This window comes from Trachurus japonicus, chromosome 18 (assembly GCF_045865225.1).
Source record: "Trachurus japonicus isolate A0001 chromosome 18, Traja_1.0".
NCBI classification, from domain to species: domain Eukaryota; kingdom Metazoa; phylum Chordata; class Actinopteri; order Carangiformes; family Carangidae; genus Trachurus; species Trachurus japonicus.
The window spans coordinates 31,901,372-31,925,176 of NC_140924.1; the positions used below are offsets into that span (position 1 = coordinate 31,901,372).

Consider the following 23,805-nt stretch of genomic DNA (forward strand, 5'->3'; position numbering starts at 1 on the left):
CTATTTATATACTGTTTTGCCTTTTATTTCATGTGATTCTGGGACAAACTAATTTCCCTCCTCGGGGATCAATGAAGTTGAATTGAATTGAATTCACGACAGGGTTATAAGGCATTCATACATCTGGTTGCATCGCTATGGAATAACCAAATTGGGATGCTTTTTTCAAAATAAAAGTCCATTTGCACCTGATAATATAAGAACATGCACAGTACTATACAGTCAGTAAAAGCTTCATAAGGGCTAGGAGTTATTTGTAAATCTTTCATGGATGGTTTATGAATGTTACTTTGCATGTCACTTTCCTATACCGGTGGTGAAGGATTCATAACTGAATTACAAATGATGCTACCATTGGGATGGTTTGGTGTCTGGGAAACTTTGGGTGACAGGAACAAAGCCTTTGTACAAGTTGGTATAATGCGAGTATGCCTGCTTCCAGGTGCAATAAAGGGACATTGACGAAACATCTGGGTAACACACATATACATTTGACTGTTTTATGAGGCCTTCATGAACCGTTGCAATAGAATGCTGAATAAGGGTATTTTGTTCTTAGATTTACAGGTGCAATTAGGGGACTTCTATTCTGAAAAAAATATACTAGTTTGTTATTCCATAACAATGTAACCCGAATAATATGAATAATAATGAAAACGTTAATATGAATAATAATGAAAATGTTTTATTCCTAATGCATTTTTCATTAAAAAGAAAAGTCATGCCTTATGAAGCCGTGGTGAATGCATTATGAACACTTTATGAAAGGTTTTATTAATCTGCTATGCACCAATCCGTCAAGTAAAGTGTTACCGACTTATCTTTGATATTGTGATTTTCAATGCACATGAATAAACATCCAAAACCTTGCATAGAAATCAGAGGATAATAACTTAAGTCTCAGGTTAAGTAATCCAGTGATGCAGACAGGGGAACGTTGCAAAACCAGTTTATTAATCAAAAAACAAAACAGTGTTTTCACAGATTACGCTTTGATCTTGATATTTATCTGTTAAGAAGCATCAACATTCCCCCCCATGCTCTTGAAACAGGCTCAGATTGTGCCATGCTGCTATCACCATACACTGACTGCTAGCATACATCTTATTATGAGTGAGGACCACTGTGCCTTCATGAAGCAGTAAATTACTTTCCCCTCAGACTTAAGTTGTGACTGACAGTACCTTGGGCGTATTGACACACAGGAGACAGGAGAGTTAAGTCAAGCCCGAGCTGTTAATCCCAATCGTGCTTCCTTCAGGACAATTCCTTAAGACCTGCGGTGATTTCCCGCATGCCAATGCAGGCCTGGACCCTTGCCGAGCTATCGACGCCTGACCCCTTCCTGTACCGAGCGCCGAGGTTACTCATAACCCCCCTGCTCGTCTTTCATTATTGAGATGTGAACGAGGAAGGTCAGGGGGTGGCTCCCATCGATCGGTCAACACAGGAATATTTGATTGTCGCCCGGGCGGCTCTGCCAAGACACTCTTCATCACGGCAAACCAAAGTGGCCATTTTGAATGAACAAAGAGGTTGAGCATGTACAGTAAACATGGACTCCTTAAAATGGCTGTTTAAAAAAAAAAAAATCTGCAAGGTCACGCTCAGCCTCTTTCATTCTTTTCCTTCACCTGAGGGATTACAGAGCTGCAGCTGTGCAGAGAAATGTACTCAATGCTAAACCTTGTGGCTTGTGCAGATAGAGCGGTTTGTTTTTCGAGGCACCTGTTTGTCCTTTTGTCATGTGTGGTAATTAGCAGTTAAATACCCTCCTGGAATCTAAGAGCTGCGGCTGACCCGTTGGAGAAGCAATGCAATTTTAGGCTTTGAAAAATGGCTTTGAAGAAGGAAAGTGCTGGAAGCACATACTGGCCCAAGTTGGACATTGGAAGTTACCATGGTGACAGTGACTAGAAATGAAAAATCTGTGCTTAAAGGCAGGCCTTGGTGTGTGTGTGTGTGTTAGAGTGTGTGAATGTGAGAGAGAAAAGGGGGATCAGTAATACTGTATGCTCATTGATTTGTGTGTAGATTATCAACACAGTGAATGGATTGCTATTCAGTTTGTCTGTTGTTGTTTCTTCAATTCTTATTTCCAGACGAACTTCAGGGTGTCTTTTCTCCAGTTTTCCAAAATAAGGACTTGAATGACAGTCCAAGGGAAGGATTAGAATCTTTTTTGTTGTTGCCGTGCAGCGCATGCAGCCACATAAGCCCCCTAAAGCACTCCTTTGACTCACACCAGCGGCAGACATCCCTCTTTGTGCGTAACAAACAGGACTTGATGCCTTGAAAAAGTCAAACTAGTGGCATTTCTGCCTCTCTCTTGCTTTTCATTCCCCGCCCGTCTGTCTATCTGAAGGCCAAGCACAGCGGTGGCACCACCGGGGGTATCTGGCCCAAGAATCTGGCGCTTGCAGAGATGCTCTTGAGATAGGCTCAGAGTCCCAGCAGGAGCGGTTCAGAAAGGCTAACCCCGGTCAGCGCTTTAATGGGGCCTGTCGCTGGAATATTTCAGGGTAGAAAGGACACATGTGACTGTGTGCAGCCGGCTCACACAGATACCAGTGCTCATTCATAGGCTATTTCAATTCTGATGTGCATTTATGTGTACCAGGGATGCAAACAGTGCGCCGAAAAGCGCAAATAGCTTTTTTCATGACCAATTAGGTGACTTGTGTGAATCGTTCCGATCCGAAGAGTTTTTGTTTGGGGGGGAGGGGGTCTCAGCTCGGGTCAGTAAAATGTTTTTCTAACAGGCTGACAGTGACAATCACGTGAAACTGAGGCAAACTCATTCATTGTTGCCTCTGCGCGCTCGCTACCCAGAGCGGCACGTAGCCGCGTGCATTTGGTGCGACGGTGACGCCGTTTTTTTCCCCCCGTGCATGTCTGTGGAGCTGTGCACCGCGGACATGCACGGTTCTCTACGTTACTGTGTCAGGCAGGTGTCTCCCACGGAGCTCTGCCCCGTTTCAGAGGTGAAAGAAGTGGAAAGACTCCGCGATGTAGAATGTGTTCAATTCAAAAAGTAAATTCAGTATCTTCTAAATTGAAATATTGCATTTAATATATATATATAAGCATTTTTAATATAGAAATGTTGTCCTTCTGAAAACTATGTCCATATGCACTCAATACTTGGTTGGGGTTGAACTACTGGAAATTGACTTTTCCGTGATATTGTTATGTAGTTATTTGTTAATGGTGAGAACCCCCCCCCCCCCTCTTTTTTGGTCCTGACCTGTTTGCATCCCTGGTGTACACACACACACACACACACACACACACACATGCATCAGACATCTCCATCCACACCTTGTCAAATTATCGTTTTTCTTCAATATGTGACACATTAATATTCATACAACTGGTTGTAAAAAAAAAAATACGACCCTATCCTCACTTTTATACCCCCCCCCCACACACACACACACACACACACTGGAATGAAGCTTAGCCCCAAAATGGCGCCTGCAGGCTGATAAAAAAAAAAAAAGTCCCCCGGGGAGCCCCCATCGCCCGGGAGATAAATCAAGCGTCACCGGGAAGATAGGGAGCGGCATCATTTGTTGGCAAGAATAGAAAAAATTCATCCTGGAAATCGTAAATCATTAGACGGGCAGGCCCCAGTGAATAAGCCTCACCCAGCAAACTAATCGATTCCTGAAGTTATTGCACATTTCAATCCTCCCTCCTGCCTCGGTACGGGCACCTGGAGAGAGACGGCGACGTGGGCGTCTGTGATTTACATACATACACACCAGCATATTAGCCGCTTCTTGTTTTTTGGACAGTGACACATATTTAAAATCACACGCCGAGCTTTATTTATATGTTTACTTTTTAATGGGAGAGATGTATTAAAAAAAAATATGTTATTAAAGCCGGGGTAATGAATATCACTTTCAGCAGATTAGTTTCATGGTGTGGATGCCTGGAAGAGGAGGAGGAGGGAGGGGGAAGGAAAAGTGCTTTTCCAATCAATGCGTATTCTTCTCATGGCAACAGATTTCAAAACATGTCTTAATGAACTATTGTCCTGAAGCTAGTGGAAATAACTTTTTCTTTTCACACATTTGACTCAGTAACAATCTATCTCAAAATAAAAAAACACCTCCTGCCTGTAGTGACTCATGCATACAGATCACATCCAGCCTCCAATCGGTTTCCAGGTCGAGACTTTTATTGCAGTTGCTAAACAGTGTGTTTCGCTGTATGAAATGAAATGGAAAGCTTCCCAGACAACTGACGGGTTACTTACTGATCACAACTGAAGGGGAACGGCCACCTCATGGGAAATGATCAGAGAATCCTTCTATATTGGATCTTATGAACTGTCACAGTTTGTATGCTAAGTTGTCAGAAATCCCCGTCCGCCTCGTCTTGAATGGGAGCAGTCATAGGGAGGGAGGGAGAGGGGGGGGGAGGGGGTGTAATGACAGAATCCTTGAGCTGGCGTTTTAATCAGTCACTTGTCGTGGCTGCTGCATCATCTAAATCATACATGTCTGTGTGCATGATAACATCATTTACACAGCTCTGCTCCCCAGCCAGTTTTTTTTTTTTCTAATTGTTACCGCAGTGTAAATGCGGCAATAACGAGCGATCATCTGTGTGGAAACTGTATTATTTCAATAAACATTAGCGGCGGATTCAGTTGATTCACAGTATAAAACAAAGAAAATAGAGTGCAGATGATGCATTATTTATTGGAATTTTCACGCTGGCTACAAGGTCGTGGTTCAGCGCGTGTGTGTGTGAGAGAAGGAAGGAGTCTGCCAGAGCGATATTTAAACTAATATTGGCAGAACTTGGAATCACTATCAAGTTTAAACAAAACATTGTTCTTCACTCTCTTCTGGAGCTGCGAAATTTTCAAGATGTGTATCTGCAGACATCCAAGGAAATGGGGCTGAGGATTGTTCTGCCAAGTTTATCTTTGCCCTTTTGAGACAGACACTCGTGTGTGTGTGTGTGTGTGTGTGTGTGTGTGTGCGTCTGTGTGCGTCTGTGTGTGTGCTCCACACGGCCACTCTCCGAGTCCCAGCCTTGAAAGCAGAGATAAGCTGTACATGTGAATGCATGTATGAAAAAGGGCCGAGCATTGATGTCAGAGAGGATTCATTACATGAGCGCTATTGTGTTGGAAAAGAATGGTTGTATATTATCAGCGTGTGAGAGAATACAATTGAACTCTAACACTCCCTCTAAATTAATTATCTTATAGGGCCAAGTGTTCTTTGCATAATTTAAACAATACATCTGTAATATAAACTCCAGCTGCACTCCATGCTATTAAAGCAGCTCTGCTGGATTTATTTACATCAGGACTTTCCTTCATGTTGAATTTGGAGGCATCAAACTCCCCAAGGACTCCCCAGCATGCGCCAAATTTATACTTTAATGGAATTTCGGTGCACACAGCCAGATAGATGTCGACAGCATGTGCAGAATCACGGACTGACCTTTCAGGTGGAGAGAAAAATTGCATCACCTAATACCTGTTGTGGCACCAAAAGAGATGGATTAATTTCAAAGAGGCGAGCGGAGCAAGTTTGATCTGTCTGCAGCTGGATTACTGCTCCATCAAAATAACAAGAGCCCCAGTCCTATTCAGGATTCTCTGCTTAGGAATTACAATGGCCCTCCTCGTCACAGGGGCTTATGTAAATACAATCAAGTATTTTTAACCGAAAAAAAAACCAACAAAAAAACAAAAGCAGCAGAACGTACGGTGTGTAGATACAGACAGTATGCTAGTCTGCACAAACAGCTTGTTCACTGCTCTGCAAACACATTGGATTATCTTTTGTTTTAGCTGTTATTTAGTAACACACTTCATAATGACTACACACTATAAAGCATCAGTTAATAATGTGTTTAATGATTATTTTTCATACTCAGTTGATGAAGGCTTCAGATATATAAATCAAGTATTATATCTTTTACAAAGTGTGAGTAAATGATGAATGCACTGTTGTGCGTGTTAGTAGATTTATGCTGCACTTTACACATGCAATGATTTAGACATGGACTAATGGTTAGTGAGCGTGTTAATAGACGTTTTATTATAGATGAGCTAATTAATCGAGACTTAAAAACGTTTATAATTGCTAATAAATTGCACACTAATTAGTATCAATGTAGGAAATATGGTTTTTAAATGATGAATTAAGTATTAGCTAAGGCTTGATAGTGTGTAGTTATTATAAAGTGTTACAATGTATTTTAATATAATATACAAATACAAATACAATAGGAAATCATATCTTATCCTATGAGAGATAATATAACAGGTAAAAATCAGTCTTGTTAATAAATTAGACTCTTTAGTTTGTCTTGATGTAAGTCCACATGTATTTTAAGTGTGCTCTTAACGACGTGTTTAAAGCTCATCGGTCTTAGCGGTGTCAGTTCAAATTCCTCCGCTCCCACGAAACATCCCCTGGTTTAAACCCGACTGAGAAGAGCAGCCAACCTGAAGTAAATGCATTCCCCTCTAAGAAGCAGCGCTCATCCTGGGAGGAGTGCATCCCCTGAGGTCGTAACCTTTGTGTGACCTGCCCTTGAATCCTTCTGCCTTGTCTGACAAAGTAACAGTCCAGAAAAATCTGTGCAACTCGCTCTTCTGGTTCTTTTCTCTTCGGCCTACAAAAAGCAACATTATATGGTGTTTACAATTACAACACAGCACACATACATTGATATTTACATGGTTTATTTATATTAGTGATTGTTACATGGTAGTATATTGTAAAAGGGATAGTTCAACATTTTTGTCAAATTGGCCCATTGCCATAATCGCTATAGTCATAGCAGTAGGTTCGTTTCCTTTAATTGTCGGTGCAAGCTGTTTTTCGAACGGCGGAGCAGAGCCGTGAGCTGCTCAGAGCTTTCTTGGTTTCCCTCATCAAACTCATCAAATACACAATCCAACAACTCCAAAAACACTCTGGTGGACAAGTTGTGACCTGCACATTCACCACGCTATGAGATAATAACAGAACGTTACGAGACAGAGTTGTTTTAGAGGTAAATTCATGCAAACCCGCTGCTGTGCGTTGCCTTCAGGGACAGTTTTTCCGCAAGCAGTCTCTGCATTTACCTCTAAAACAACTCTTAATGTTGGATAATTATATCAAATTACTGGGAAAAAGTATAATGAACACATGAAGAGCTAAAGTAGATGTGTAATTATAATGTGGTATGTGTTAAATGTTCTCGCTGATAGAAAAAAGAAACCTGTGGGTTTTGCTGCTGTGTTGCATTCAATCGACTGGAGGACTAAATGCCTGCAACTTGAACTTTTAGTGACCGCAGCCATAGACACGAGTCTTTTCCCTGCAGACTGTTTTCATGTAGTTGACACTGTTGAACACACATTATTGAATATACAGCCTCTAAAGTGCTCTGAAAATAGCAGTGGATTCATGCCTGCTGTTAAAGGATGTGGTAATAAAAAAAAGTGCCGTGTATCGGATTCCATCTTCGGTCGGTGGGTGAACGTACAAATAGAGCGAATCGGAGGAGGAAAAACGCAGCGACCATTGTTTATATTTGTCTCATCCATCACTCCGAGCCATAAACAAGCATGAGCTCTCGTCTCGGTTACAAAGTATTATTTTTGTCATCACCTCGGAGAAAGTGCCCACTCGTTCCAGCGTGTGTTTATCAAGCCGAGCTCGCGCTTCGCTTTAGGTCGTCTCTCGGCTCGGATCCAGGCGGAGGACCTCGTGGACCAATCCATATGTCGCCCCCCCACTCCCGGAACCTCTCAGTATGAATTCTACATTTTTCAAATCCTCCAGAAGTCTGTGTTCCAGTTCATCATCTCCCTCCATCCAGAGTCGTGGCGCTTTTCAGCCACTGGATTTTTTTTTTTTTCCCCCTCAGCTTGTTGTTGCATTGGGGTGAACTGCAGCTTATCTCCCAAATACAATATTAGAGAGAGGGAAAACTGTGTGATGTAAAAATCTTATGAAAGCTACTAATCTGTGTGAATGGCTAAGAGGGATTACGCTTGTCAGGAGGGAAAAAACGAGCTCAAGATGCTCACTTCTTCTTTTTTTTCTCTTTTTTTTTTGGGGGGGGGGCTAGCACTGAATTTATGTAAGAAAAGTTCATGAGAGATGATCAGTCTTGACCTTTGTTTGACCACTCCTAATGTAACTCTTATTCCATACTTAATAGAGCCTGATAAAGGTCATTCATATAGCTCCTGCACATAAACACTCCATCTTCCCTGCTGAACAGTCACTCTGTGCTTTATTCATTTCTACTTAGTTCCACACACTTAATCCTGTGAAAATAAAAAATATATATGGCTGATGTTTTGTCACCATAGTGTTTGTGCAAACAGTCTGACAGAGCTTGATGATTTTTATTTTTTTTTTCCCCTTTGGGTTTGTGGCATGTTGCTAATGCCACCCCGGTAGGCAGGAGATGCAGCAATGTGTTAATCTCAAATCCGGTCGTCTCTCCGTCACGTTTATCGATCATCTGTTGAATGTGGAGGTGTGTGTGCGTGAGTGTGCTGGAATAAACGTGTACGTGTTCATCTGTGTTTGCGCGGCGCTACACTCCGTGATCTTAAGCACTCGAGAACAGTGAGCCCCTTCAGTGATTCATGTTAAATCCTCCACACCCACACTCGGCCATTCAATGTATGTTGCATACATTCATTTCCAGTCTTCCTCTCGCAGCTTTTTTTTTAATCTGCCTTGAACAGCTCCCTCAGTGTTTTGGGAAACAAGATGTAGCTTTCAAACACAAGACTGAATTTTGCAGGTGGACTCAGTAGAATAAAGTAAGTATTTATAGATTATTGGTTAGAGGTGTTCTCCTGTATACAGGTGTGAAGTACCTCTGTGCAGGCTGAACATGTATCTAACACAGAGAATGGCTAAAACAGGCGTAATGTCTGCTGAGGCTGACTGGCATTTCATGTTTGCTGAACTGGTATGTCTCCTTTATATTTCCTATGGGGTGGAACAGTTCACAAAATCCATGTTTCGGTTCGTATCACGGTTTTGTCGTCACGGTTTTCAGTTTGGTTCGGCATATGTTGTTGTTTTTAACACCACATAAATACCATATATCAACATAAGATATATATCCAAAAATTCTCCATTGACTGTTATATCTACAGTATAATATAGTCACTGTAATATTAATACAATAAGGTGGTCCACTGCCATGATTTTAACAAAAAAAAAAGGACTTTATACTTTGTGTCCAATAAAGCACTTCAATGAATAAAGTATCCCTACTCTATATATAGATATATTATATATCTCCTTATAGTATAGAGCACATTAACGCTCAGGTTGTTTATATTTGCATTTGTCCGTGTCATATTTACATATTATTACATATACTATTACAAAACATTTTCCCAATATGCCCCACTTGGAAGAGGACCAGAGATATTGTTTGCTTGGTGCCTACATCACCCAGAATGCATCAGAAACCACCTACAGGTTAGTTGCTAAGTAGCTTCTTGCTGCTAGCCTCAAAGTAAGCAACTGGCTAAAGAACTCACCTCTTTCTGGTTCCACTCCTTTTATTTTCACTTTCAAACCTGCAGTCTTCGATGACACACGTTCATTAATCCTCCTTACAACCTGTAAACGGGCTTTGATGTGTAAAAATGGTGGAGTCAGTATACAGTTGTGCTCATAAGTTTACATCCCCTGGCAGATTTTGTAAAATGTGTACCATTCTGTAAGGAAAACATGACTGGTCTCATCACTCCAAATGACTTTTTTCCAGAAGTTTTAGGTGTTTGGCATATTTTAAACAGGCATGGCATAGGAATGGCTTTCTTATGGCAACTTGAACCATGCAGCCCAATTTTATTCGAATGCCTGCTTATTGTGCATCTCGAAACATCCACACTGCTTTTCCTTAGAGAAGCCTGGATGTCAGCTCAAGTTATTTGTGTTTTTTTTTCTTTGTATCCCAAACAATTTTCCTTACAGTTGTGGCTGAAATTTTTGTTGGCCTATACCTGACCCTGTCTTGGTATCAACAGAACCCCTCAATTTCCCTCAATTTCCACATCTTTATAAGAGTTTGAACACCGATGATTGGCATCCTTAAATCTTTGGATATCTTTTGTGTATCCTTTTCCGGTTTTATAAAGTTGAACAATCTCCTCCCTCAGGTCTTTTGATAGTTCTTCTGCTTTCCCCATCGCTCAGAATCCAGTAAAGTCAGCAGTGGATGAAATGTGCAGGTGTTTGTCAAGAGCCCAGAATCTCACTTTTTATACGCAGACACAAATTACTGGCAAACAAGTCACAGATGTGTTGTAGCCATTTCGGTCCGTCTGTATATTATCAAACCAAACCTTTGAGGGTATGTAAACTCTTGATCGGGACCATTTGGGTTATGCTTATTGTTATAAAGCCTTGTGATAATTCATGAGTGTTTATAATTTAATGATAGTTATACACGTTTATAAGCCAGTTAACACATTGTATATTTATAATGCATTATCGATGTGGGCATTGTCAGCGAGTTACTAACAGTTATAACGTATTATAATACCTGACCTTATAAGTCATGATAAAATGCTTTATAGTATGTTATGACTGTTGTTATAAAGGATTACAATCGTTTAACTATAGTTAAACAGTGCTACAACTGCGTTATAGCTCATTGTATGTTATAATGCATTATAAAGATAGGTGACAAGTAAAGTGTTACCAAATATTTTCACTCCTCCCTCCCCCTTCCTTGCGCCTCTCGTTGGGTTTGGTGATCCGTGTGCTTGTACAGGAGGAGTTAACAAAATCAGCGCTGGTTTTCCGTGAATTCAATCGCACGCGCCCCAACCCTCCCGAGCACTTAGAGAGCATTAGCATGGTTGTTAGAGTTTATTTGATAATCCCCAGCTTGGGGTATCTTTTCAAAAGTAACTCCAAATAATTGGAACATTGTGAATAAAAAGATACATTATATTACACTCTGCGGCGGCTCGACAACAGAAAACTTGATACATACGCTCCTTAACAAGCTTCTCTACGTGAACAATAGGCTTCCACTGGGACCTCAACCGATAATTCCTCTTTCTGTAAAGGAGCTGCACTAATTGACACTCAGCTGTTGCCCTTTAATACTTCTCGGTTTGACTCGAGAGCGAAATGCAGAGTGTTCAAGGCCAGAGCTTCCCTTCTTCTTGTAGTGTTTTATTTTTTCTTGAGCTTTTCATGGGAGTTTTAAAGATTTTTTTTTTTTTTTTTTTGTGCTGCTCCATGAGACAGGCTGAATGAGAGAAGATGGATGCTGCGGCGTGGAGCTTGGAAAGATAATGAATGAAGTCGCCCATGGGTGGCAAACACCATCACTAAAGCGTAATGGGTCCCAACAGAGGGACGTGGATATTGACCCATCCCTCACTTTTTTTTTTCTGTTTTCTTTTTTTCCCCCATCCCTTCACACTCCCCTCCACCTCCTCTCTTACAAATACAAACTCTTACAAGTGTGTGCACAGCCTCACACACACACAGAGACACACACATACACATACACCGCATTGTACACATAAAACAAAACAATACCAACATGCACTCTGTCTGGGCGCTCGCCCCTCGGTCCCTGAAGCGCCCCGGCGTGCATCTCTTTTCTCTTTTTAACACGAGAGCTGATAGCGGCGTGTGTGTGTGTGTGTGTGTGTATTTTTCTTGGAGGTGAGGCAGTTTGGATGTGTTTGCTCTTCTTAACTGAAAGCAAATGGAGAGTTTGCGCTCCCTGACAGGGACTGTTTCATCAAACATATAGGAAGTGAGGGAGAACTCCAGAGACGTCCCCTCCGTGCAGAACGCCAGCTGAACCGTCTCCCTTCTTATTTGACTTACTCCAGGCAAACTTCTTTGATATGGATTCTATGGAAAATCACTCAAAGCAATTTGGCATGTTGGAAGCAGATTCAGCACAGCTTTGCGATTCTCTTCTTTTTTGTTCTTCCCTACCTGAACTTTAAAAACCTTTCTCTCCCTCCACTTGGTTTGTATTTTTTCCTCCTGATATAAATCACTGAAGCATTTGTCTTTTATTACTCTCCGATGTGGACAAATCTGTCCAGCTTTGACAGAAACTACACTCTCCCTGTCTTATCTTGGGCTTTTTTTTTTGTTTTCTTTCTCTTATTCAAAGATTGATTGATTCACTCATTCATTCATGTTATTTTATTTTGGTCCTGCGGGGTCAGAGGTCAGCAGACTGAGTGACTCAACCCACATACTGCCATCAGAGGCAGCAGTGGGATCAGCCAGCGATTATAGTGATTACAGTTAGTGCTTACATAGGGCTGTGGTGCTTTGTGCCACATCTCCCCCTGTCAGCTGGCAGTCTGAGCTCCAGTCTGCCAGTTATAACAAACAGCAGACGAGGGAACAGGAGGGAAAAAGGAAAGCTCCGAGGGAGGAAAACCCAGAATCCTGATAGGAAGGGTGCCGTCGGTGGGCGGAAATAGCAAAATCAAGTTTTTTGTCCTTTTTTTTTTAATATCTTCGCTCATGTAGAGTGTTTCATCCAGACGACAGTGTAATCCTTCATCGTTTGCTGTCACTGTATGTCTAGTAGTGAGTTGGTAACACTAGAATTAACAGGCTTTGTATGTATCCTCTTGTATATCGTTTGCTCGTGGAACCGGCGCTTCCGTCCGTGTAGCCGGCAGAACCATCCAACCACCTGCTGTCTACAGTACTTCCTCCTATAGTGCGGATGTAAACTGCATACATATGTGAACACATCAGTCAAAGGGAATCCATTTCCCTCCCTCGCGCCCCCACCTGCCGGGTTCAAAGGGGCTCCATCAGAGCCAAGTGTCTGATGAAATCCTGATTACCCCCCCTAATTGGTAATTGTGAAGTCGTCGCGGCACGTGGCGTGGGCAGCTTCTCCCACGATCGATTCCCTCTACCTACTCCGCCATTGATTTGTGCTTAATACATTTAATTGTAATTATTTCTCCACCTTATTTTATTCCCTCACAATGCCTATAGGTGCCTTCAGGACACTAACAGGAAAACCGATCTGAGAGGGGAGAGGGGTGGGGGGGGGGGATTTGTTGCTGTGTGTGCAGAGGTAAAAATGCACAGCAGTGAGCAGTGATAAAGGGGATTTTTTGAATGTGGGTCAAGATTGATGTTAAGGCTTGGGATTAAGTTTGCAATCCACGGTAAATACACATTATGATGTTTAATCCCTCAAGAGGAAGTTATTAAAATCTGTGATTAAAATTGTAGATTTGGTCCCAGCTTGACTTCTAGAGGAAGGATTGTCGACAAAATATATTTGAGTTGTCCATTTCAGAATTTCAGCTGTCCAGTTTTCTGTTTTAACAAACAGAGAGGAACAGTTATGTACATGGAGGCTGTTAGCCACTGAACTGCATGTGCATATGTCCATGTCTGTGTCTCCGCCTCAACCTCTGGCTAGTTACATCTCCTCTATCCATCTCGCGTCTAATTCTATGTGACACTTAATCTTAACTTGTGTTCTCAGCCGCTGATTACAAAACCCTCCCGGTTCTAAACAGAATAAACCGCAACGTGGTGGCGAGGAGGAGACAGCGGCGGGCGGCGGCGCGGAGATGAGGAGACGAGGAGGCATGCCTCTGTAATTGTTTCTCAGTTTCATGAGCTTGACCTCCTTATTTATTTGACTGGCATTTAACTGCCCGGGAATTAACTCTTCGCAGGCCGCAGACAGCCGAGCGCGGGTGAGTGAGTGAGTGACAGAAGGTGAGGGAGGGTGAGGCCGGGTTCATGAACCCATAAAGCTCACATGGGAGAGACTCGGCAGACCATATCTCATTACCGGCCTGGCTTGAAATGAGATGGGGCCCCTTTTTGCTTGTCCCTCACTGGTTTCCATTGATTAGTCGGCAGCCAATCAATGTTAATTAAGGTGTAGAGAATCCTTTAATTGTGGCGTATGAATCATTGTGTCAGACCCCGCCTTGACCTTCACAAGACTTACACTGTGAGCGGCCGTGCGACGGAATAAATACCTTTTTATGTATTGTGAGATAATGGTAGTGTGCTGAATGAGTATAGATTTGATGGATGGCGATGCTGTGTAGTGTAGCAGGCAGCTCAAAGAAGAAGCTCAGACCAGACCAACCTTCATATCCTGTTTTTCAGCTTCGCAAACAGAGCGCGGACAGATCAATACTTGACAAAATGTGTAAGAGTTAATGTTGTGAGATAAGTGTTGCTATTATGTGCAGCGAGAGGCCCTCTCTGTGCATATGAAGTGGGGCTCTGATTGATGACTGCCAAAACCAAAATGGCACATGAGAACACCACCGGCACTGTAATTGTGTTTTTTAATGAAGACCTACATTTCACGTTAGAGCCGATTTCGCACTTAGTTGATTGTGTCTACAACCCCCCCCCCCACCACCCCCGCCCCAACTGACCCCCCACCCCCTTTCACCACCACTGCACCGCTGCCACCATCCATCATGCGGTATTAGCAGTGTAACCTGTGCCTGGTTTCAGAGTCTGACAGCAGGTGTACGACTTTCACCTTTACTCCTCGACAGGTTTTAACCACCATGCTGATTTCTGAACCTTTGGAGAAAAAAACGGAAAAAAAAAACAAAAAACGAGTGAACTTCATCATGTCGCACACTCACACTGCTCCTGTGCACAATCCCTGTGTATTCACTTCTGTTGCCTTAATCTGGGTGGTGTTGGAAACTAAGTCCTGTTTTCTTGCAGTCTGTGCTTGACTATAAATCCAGTGTAAGGCAACGTTACATAAACCTCTTAAAACAGCTTATACAAACCAATACACAGCAACCAACTCCTCCAGATATAGGCCTATTTGTTTCAATGCATTATGATGTGTTTTCTCACTTTATTAAAACACAAATTAAATCCATTGACAGTGTCAATAATGGATTCATAACCCTGAATTCATTGTTTTTAAGCTGTAATAGCTGCTACTCATTGAGAATTTCAATTATAATACAGGAAAATATAGTGAAACTAATACTCATGATGATAATAATGTGAATACAGTGAAGCCTAATAATCAGTGACTGTCGACCAGAGGTATGCTGTATATTGTGAGCTCTTAGGTCTTTAAAGCACTTGACCCCACTGTACGTCTCTACACTCTGGCCTCTCATCTGGTCCTTGTTGGCTAAAAGCGCTCCTCCAGTCATTTTAGTGGTGCACTTCCATAAAGCTGGGGGACTTACAAGAGTCATATTTAAATACGAGATCAAAGACAAAGCAACTGAGGGCAACTGGACAGTGTCTTTTCATTGGGTCTTTAATGTCTGTCTTAAGCACTATTCTTTTTTTGCCAGACTGCAATATTTTACAGGTTGAGTCATAATATCTGAGTCAGTTAACCTGAAGCTGATGTGTAAAAGTGTTGGATCAGTCCTTTAAAATATCAAATAAAGAAATCCTGACTCAGTTCATATATATCAAAGAGAACACACTGGATGGATGGATCTCTTTCATAACCACTAGAGCTTCATAATCTTCAACTTCATTAACCACCAATCTTACTAATGTGCTCTATGCCGCGGCCAATCAGAGTGATGGGATTGTGTGCGGTTGATATTTGTGCTTTGTTCATTTTAAACTGAAATGACCTTCCTTGTGTTTACAGATGTAATAACCGGACCCAGTGTGCTGTGGTGGCCGGACCGGATGTATTTCCCGACCCCTGTCCCGGAACCTACAAATACCTGGAAGTCCAGTATGAATGTGTACCTTACAGTACGTACTCAGTCTCCAGTCTCTCTCACACTCACAATAACACTCCTTACCCATCATCACTCCCATTAACAGCAGTGACTCATCAACAACACAGTCAACGTGCTATGCTAGTAATATTCCAAATGTCCAAAATATCAAATGTGTCATCCATCGTAACGGGACGGATAACGATTGCAGGAGGAGATGTGAAGACGAGTGATAACATAACACCCTGTGTGATTACGGGAAATATTATTGACAGTGTTGTTTATATGTGAAAAACAATCCAGCATATCAGTGTGATGCAGCGTTTTCCCATTGACGCCACATTTTTTTCCCCTTTTCTTTATCAGTCATTCAAGTCTTTTGTTGCCACCGACAGGAGATTAACGTTTTCTTCATTTTCCTCATCCCGTACGGCATCAATTGTGTCAGCATCCCGCCATCTTCACATCGAACATCCCCTGTGGAATATTGGTTGTGTAATTTATTGATGATAAACTAAAGGAATCCCACGTACACGCCATAGATACCGTATTTTAAAGTGATAACGGCGGGCAAATAATTTGAGACTGATGTGGATTTGTAAGCCAGAGTGACGCTGCTGCGTGTGTGTGTGGGGAATAGTGTTTTCAACAAAATGCTAAAAGGAATAACAGTGCATATCCATTAATGTATTCAGTCAGAGATAGTATTAGCTGCGTTTCATTTTTAGATGGTGCCTGTCACAACCTTCCCATCAGCTCCCCCAGTTCACAGCACTTTTAATATCTTTGAGGAATCATGTCTGATCATGTCGTGTCTCTGTTAGTGCGGCGGCAAGAAAGGGCTGTTTGACTTTCATCAAAATGAAACGCACTTGTTTTCCAGTTCAGTTCAGCTCGCTGGATGCCAGTTAATGTTTCAAGCCACCGAGGCATTTCTGACAGGAGTAAATAAAGAAGGGTTTGATTAGAGTGGCAGGTTAAGAGAAAACAGAAATGATAAAACAGCACCGTCTCATGACCCGAGTGGGAAACATTTGGGCCGGGACTGGACGGATCAGCATGGGGGCAACAGGATGAGCATGCAGAGAGGAAGTCCAGGTGAGGCCGGGGGAAGTGGAACGGACATTGCCGTATGACCTCCGGCGTTGTGTTTCGTGACCTTTTTGAAAAGTCAGAATAATTATGTCTGCACAAAATCCCGACATATTGCACAGTTTTCTCCCGAGACGATATAAAAGTGGAAATATTCACTCATGGGTTTTTTTTTTGTTGTTTTTTTTTATCTGCGTAGTCTGCAGCTGCTGGGCCCATGTGAACTCTCCTAATTCCAAATCAAAACCTCCTCCTTTTTTAACATTTGATGTCCTGACGTGGCCGCCTCAGTAGTCTGCGTGACAGGAGCTTTCATGTTGGGAAGTAAAAAAAAAAAAAATCATTTCTACCTGTGATCCAGAGCTGACAGATGGCTCCTTTATACCTGGCTCTTTGCAGTATCCACATTTTTACTATCTCAGCCACCCAGTGTCAGTGTCTCTCTCAGATGTCCATGTCCAGCGCATATACAGTAGCTAACCTGTAATGGGCAGAAGACAACTTTAATCAAGTCGCCAAAAAGCTCTTGAACAGCACTGGGGTTATTTATTTTATTTTATCTTGTTTTGCCCAATCCAGATTTACTTTCCTCCTGATCACCCACTAGTTTGGGTTATAACCCCCATCCCCTTCTGATCCTGTCACTTCCACTCAAGCAAAATGATGTCTCATTTCCGAATTTATGTGGTGAACATTATTGCAAAAGTGTCATCTGTCCACTGCTGAATCTTGTTTTTTTTGCTGGTGCGTCCTGACCTCAGCGACAGAAAGGACTCGCCTTCCTGTCTGACGGGAATTCAGCGTTCCCAGTCAGTTGACTTCCTTGACTTCCATTTCTAGGAACTGATGCAGGAGTGACTCTTAAAATCTTTAAAGGGAAACTTTGCATGTCCGGTCGCTTTTCCACTGTTCTGCTCTCGCTGTTTTGTGCATTTGTTTTTTAACGAAGCCGCCAAGAAATCAATCCATGGAGCGAAGGATAACATTATATCATATACGTTATGATGTGTATATTTGTGTAATCTAATCCATCATAAACAACAGATATGACGGGTTATGTACTGCGTTTGTGTCGTGGTGTCGCAGAGACGAGAGCTGGGACACCGGGTCGGAGGCTCTGATCTTACAAGGTCGGTTTTTGGCCAAGAGACGCTATAGGTGGAAGACAGAGAGCCTCCATTCTCCCTGTCACAAGTTACAAGTCATTGATTTAAAGCAGAAGTAAGTGATCCGGTCGTTATGGCTAACTTCCTGTCAGCCGATGGAGTTAGCAGCCCCCGCCCTCGTCATGAATCTATTGGTCCTCGTACCTACGTCACCACATTCACGCGCATCCCTTGGCTGCACACACAGAGAGGACCGCCCCTTTATGCCGTTCTCTCTCCTCATTGGATAAAGGTTGTAGGATACAAGGAAAGTTTTCTCCTCGGCTTACAGCAGAGCAGAGTGACTGACAGACCCGTGTTTCAGTCCAAACACTCTATGTAAGTGATTGCTGTCAGAAGATATAACTATTTAAGACTTATATTAACACAAACATTCCGCTTACTTCTGCTTTAACCATCACAAATACTGCAAAGCTGTTTGATTAAGGTAAAAATGTAGCATAGTTCCTCTTTAAAGCAGAAGTAAGCTGAATGTTTGTGTTAATATAAGTCTTAAATAGTTCTATCTTCCGACAGCAATCACTTATATAGAGTGTTTGGTCCGAAACACGGGTCTGTCAGTCACTCTGCTCTGCTGTAAGCCAAGGAGAAAACTTCTTGTATACTTCCTTGTATCCTACAAGCTTTATCCAATGAGGAGAGAGAACGGCATGAAGGGCTGTGTGTGCAGCCAAGGGATGCGCGTGAATGTGGTGACGCAGGGACGAGGACCAATAGATCCATGACGAGGGCGGGGACTGCTAACTCCATCGGCTGACAAAAAGTTAGCCAAAACGACCGGATCACTTACTTCTGCTTTAAGGCCACTTATGTCCTTTATTGGGGATATTTATCACATTATGTTGGGTCTGCTGCCTCGTCCGGATCCATCCCCATTCCCATCATCTGCCTTAACTTCCAACCTCCGCGTTCATTTCTAATAATATCCTCATCTTCCTCCAGAAAAGCCCAAGTCAAAACACTGGACGTTCATTCAATACTGTTGGAAAAGTGCTTCTGGCAGCTTTGTTGCTCTAACATTTGGGACGCCTATTAGAGGTGCACTGGGGAGGAGAACGGCTGCACCTTGTGTGGTATAACTATTTGCCCAGAGCGATCGTACAGTAGCACAAAAAAAAAAAAGAAGAAATTCTGCTGGCAGCGCATAAACATTCCAGAAGTCATGTAGGCGTTTATTTGTATCTTGAGTGGGGAACCAAAGTGTAATCACTAGCGGTCACTGGAGACGCATTTCGAGATGCATTTTATGGCAGGGTGTGAATGCAATTCATTTGTGACCGCCCAGTGGACTATCTTCTTACCTCCCAAAGGAAGCAATCAGATCCTTATGGCTGGAACGAGCCACATTTTAGAGGCAGAGCTTTGTGTCGCTGTGTCTCGCTTAAATTTTTTATAACTTTACCGATCTTACATAATTAATAATCCGCTCAACTGACAAAGCATGTTGATATCTACCTTTAAAAAAAAAGAGGTCAAACTGGTTAGTAATTGGTGACAAATCATCAGGGTGTTAGAGGTATGGTTTCACAAAACAGCTCAATTGTGGATGGGCTTTTAACACCAGTCTCTCTGCTGAGTTCTTGAGACAGAGTGAAGGATCTGACTGTTTAATAAGAGAAGCAGCCACCCGTGACTCCCAACTCTCCTTCAGCGCTCCAAGTCCGGACTCTGTATTCCACTGACAGGCTCTCCCTAATACTCTTTTTCTCCCAAGTATCCCTCTCTTTTCACTCAGATTTTGTCCTTTAAGTGCTCTCACTGCTCCTCCACCCACCCTCCTCTATTTGCTCCACCTGTTTCCTCGTGGTGCCGCAATCTCACCCGTCCCTGCCACCTTCTGCATTCTGCTTGCGGAGCATCTTTTTTTTTTTTTCCCTTTTCCGAATAGATTACCGCTCACTTCTTCCGTATCTTTTATAAGCCAGGGCAAGATTGCACAACCGGAGACGGCATTAATAATGGCAGAGGAGTGTGCTAAATCGATGGACACATGCCGCAGATACAATATTGATTTTATTAATTTGCAATTTGATCCGCTCCATCAGTTGTAATGGGATAAAAATGTTACAATTACCACTAAGAGTGTCGCCGTGCGCCCCGTGCTGTGTGGCGGTGTCACGGCGCAGTGGCAATCCATCATATTTTTTCATTTGAGCTGCTGTCTGGATAATTATTTGATATGAGTTGTGTGTTGAGGAAATAGCATCACGTTGAAGAATGAGAAAGGCAAAGCAGCGCTGATAAATAAAAAAGGTGCAACAATAAAAACAGCAATTGATACATCTTGTATTGTGCATAATACATTGAGCTGAATACAATTTGCTTGTATCTACCGGTGTATGTGTATGTGTGTATACAGTATATATATATATATATATATATAGCAGGAATGTGAGTATCTGCACTAACTCATTTGTCATCTGCCAGAGTACTCTTTCTACTTTGTAGTAGTGCTATGTGCGCATGCTCCCCCATGCACTTTACAGATTAGTAAGGCTACCCTCAGGCAGAAGTAATGTGCTGACCCTTTATGATGACTCATAAACATGACTGTGCTCCATTGGCTGACATCTGTCTCCGCCTCGCCCTCTCACCCCCAAGACTTTCCGCTATTCTCTCAGTGCCCTATTAAAGCCTTTGCCTTCCTCTCCGTGGAACTTCCCTGCCTTTTTAACAGCTCCTCCCTAAAGGTTGAGCTCACGAGGGGTCGCCACAACCGTGTCTCTCCCTCCAAAACCCCCCACACGCTGCCGCTCTGGCTTCGTCGGCGGTAATGAAGCGCTTACATGCACTCGGTGGCCTCACCGGCTCGTCGTCGCACCAGAAAGCCAAGTGGTGATGCCATGTCCTGATGCTGAAAAAAATCTCTCTGTTGTTGAACTTGAAAGCTTGCTGTTACTTTTTTTTCTCTTTTTGTCCTTTTCCTCTGAGTCAACCACCTCTTTCCAGTAATTAGACGTAGCTCTTTGTGTAGTTTCTATTGCAAATTGACTCATTTTGTCCAGATGACCGGTCAAAACCTTCACCTTCCACTCCAAAAACCCCCCAAAATAAAATAGACTTACAGTAGGGGCTAATTGCACGTCCTGCCAGGGAACCGCTTGTTCAGTTCACTTTTCAAAAGCGACACTTCGGCGTGTGCAGCTGATGAAGTGGAGGGAAAGTGAGAGACGGCGAGGCAGAGACAAGAAGGGAGTGGGAGAACAAAGGAAGAAAACCTGCTGGCAGGCTGTTGCTATACATAAGCCACTAGTTCCCCCCACTGTTTGTAGCTAATAAGGACAATGTAGAATCCTGCCTCACACAGTGGGATCCAGCTCAGCCCTGTCAGATATGGCTCACGCTTTGGGAAGCTAAGCCAGGGCATATAATCATGCAATCAATTTTCCTGATTTGAAGGGAGCGCCGTAATCCTGAGCCTCATTCCTCATTTGAACTTGCCATGTAATGTGCTCTTTTATTTCCAACTTACCTAATTTGTTTTTAATTCATTTTGCTAATAATAACAGCGTTTGCAGGTTCAGGAGGGGGCCTAATCGAATAATGGAATAGATTGTTTTGGCAAGTTTTGCTCAGCACCTGCTACCAATCTCTGTGTCCTTCTGTGTTGGCAGGTGAAGCCATGAAATTGATGCTCTACACATGGATATCATTTACAATGCAGTTTTGGGGCATAATGTTGTGTGATTACAGGGCCTGTTATTCAGTGGTCACACCTAAGGTAAACAGCACCTGTGCGACCAGGATGGGACTGCACGGCTGTGATCGTTGTTATGCCCCGTAAATCTGTGTCTGATCAGTCCGCCTCATGTCCGCACACACATCTAAGGATTTTTAGATTAACAAAAGAAAAAAAAAAGATGTCTCAGCTGATGCTCGAATGAAAATTCGCTTTGATATTTGCCCACACTTAGTATTCAAACATCATCAGCGCTCTACCTTACAAGCACCCAGGCGGTTCTCTTTGCCCGGATAATCTTTCTGCAACTTTTAAGCTTCTTGGAGAGTAGATCACTCTATTTGGCGTTATCGGTAAATCTGCTAAGCAGATTGTATGGAAGTTCAGTGGCTTTTTTGCCCTTGAGCTCCCCAATCCACCTTCATCAGGTCTAGTGTGGGAGTCAGCACCGTGACAGCAGATACATCACACAACCACACCCCTCCCCCCTCTCGCTCCCCGCTGAATGCCAGTGAGCATTACCCTGCATCTTCAGACAGTGTGGGGTTTTTTTCCCCTCCTTCTTCTTCTCTTTGCTCTTCCTCCCTCCACCTGAGTGACCATCTCGTCTTCTCTCCATGTGTGATGCCATCTCATCACTTCAGTGACAGCTGACCACTCCCAGACCCACGCACCCAGCTCTGATGACCATGGCTTTCTGTCACATATCTCACACCGACAGATTTGCAGCAGTGTCACCGCCTGATTTTGCAGGGATTGATTGTGTCACAACACATTCCTCTGAAACTGCAGACACACACACGCACACACACAGCCTATATATGTATCTATATATCTATTTAGACAGTATGTGTGTGTATATATAGAACTAGTCATTTTCCCCCAAGCCTCTGAGTGGGCGTGTCTGCGTCGTGTTTGATGGACAGCCCAGTCAGCATGCTGATTTGCTGCAGAGATGCAGAAACACAAAGTAAACAAACATGGCCTCTATAGCTTCCAAGCCAGCGGCAGTAGGAGACATATTATATAAGATCTGTGGGACACAGCGCAGCCAGCTGCTGGCCAGCTGTGGTTGAATGGTGATGTTACTCCCACTGTTACACAAAATTTGAGTGAAATCATTTTATTGGCTTTGGGCCAAGACGGGAATAGTAGACTTGCCGACTGACTAACAGCACAGACTGGGGCACAAGCAAGAAAGCAAAAAACTATTAAAAGTACAAATGTCTCCCTTTGGGTGCAGAGGAGGGAGAGTAGAGAGTGTGTGATGTAGGAGCAGACAGGGACAAAAAAAAATCATAAAATAGAAACATTTTGGTCATTATGTTTCTAAATGTATGTATCACAAATGGCTGATAGAGGAGAATATCTCAGATAATTCAATTAGTGTTTGTTGCAGTGACCAGTGTTTTTAATTAGAATCTGTGAGAAACAAGTCATTTATACATGACGTAATATGATCACAGTCTCATACAATTAATAAAAAAAAGTTAGCAAACAGTCCAGCTTTATCACCTGCTAGATAATATACAAGTTACATATCTACTGTTACATAATGTTTACACATTAGAAAGTGTGGTACGTATAAAGGCTGTTTTGGGGGTTAACAATGGTCTTTCTAGAGGAGGAAAAAAAAGATGGAGCTTTATTTTCCCAGTTGGGAGGTGGAGATAATTGCGCAGTGATTACCAGTGTGGATAAATGGTGGTATGAACGAGGTGAATCTGGACATGTGGAAACTGTTTCCCCCCACTAATGGCTATATAAGGCGGTGTAATCTATCAGGTTCTTGTTCTGTAGCAGCTGCACTCTTGCTCTGCAGCGTACACGCAGGATCATCCCCCTGTTTCTTCACGGGTGGAGACAAAAGAAAGAAAAAAAAAAGCTGTGACATATCGGAATTAATGCTCTTACAAGCTTCCAGAAATGTTCATAAACATTTCCATTTATGCGACACAAGCGCAGCCTTTATTTCCATGTCCCCCCCCCCCACCACCAGCTCGCTCACTCACTCACTCACACACACACACACACGTGCACCCACACACGTCTAAAAGACTTGTTGGGGTGCCAAGTGTCGAGGATATAGCACTAATTAGAGATTGGTCTCTTCAGGGGGTCTCTCCTTTTAATGATCACCCTAC

General features: G+C 42.8%; 1 protein-coding gene across 10 annotated transcripts in view; it reads left to right on the forward strand.

Moving 5' to 3' along the window:
- The window catches only part of LOC146969645 (adhesion G protein-coupled receptor L3), a 208,633-nt gene that overhangs the window by 79,956 nt on the left and 104,872 nt on the right, over window positions 1–23,805 (forward strand). For all 10 annotated transcript variants that reach the window (XM_085760140.1, XM_085760145.1, XM_085760146.1 and 7 more), the window contains exon 4: window positions 15,649–15,758. In XM_085760140.1, the coding sequence (XP_085616266.1) occupies window positions 15,649–15,758 (110 nt within the window). The remainder of the gene's footprint in view (window positions 1–15,648; window positions 15,759–23,805) is intronic.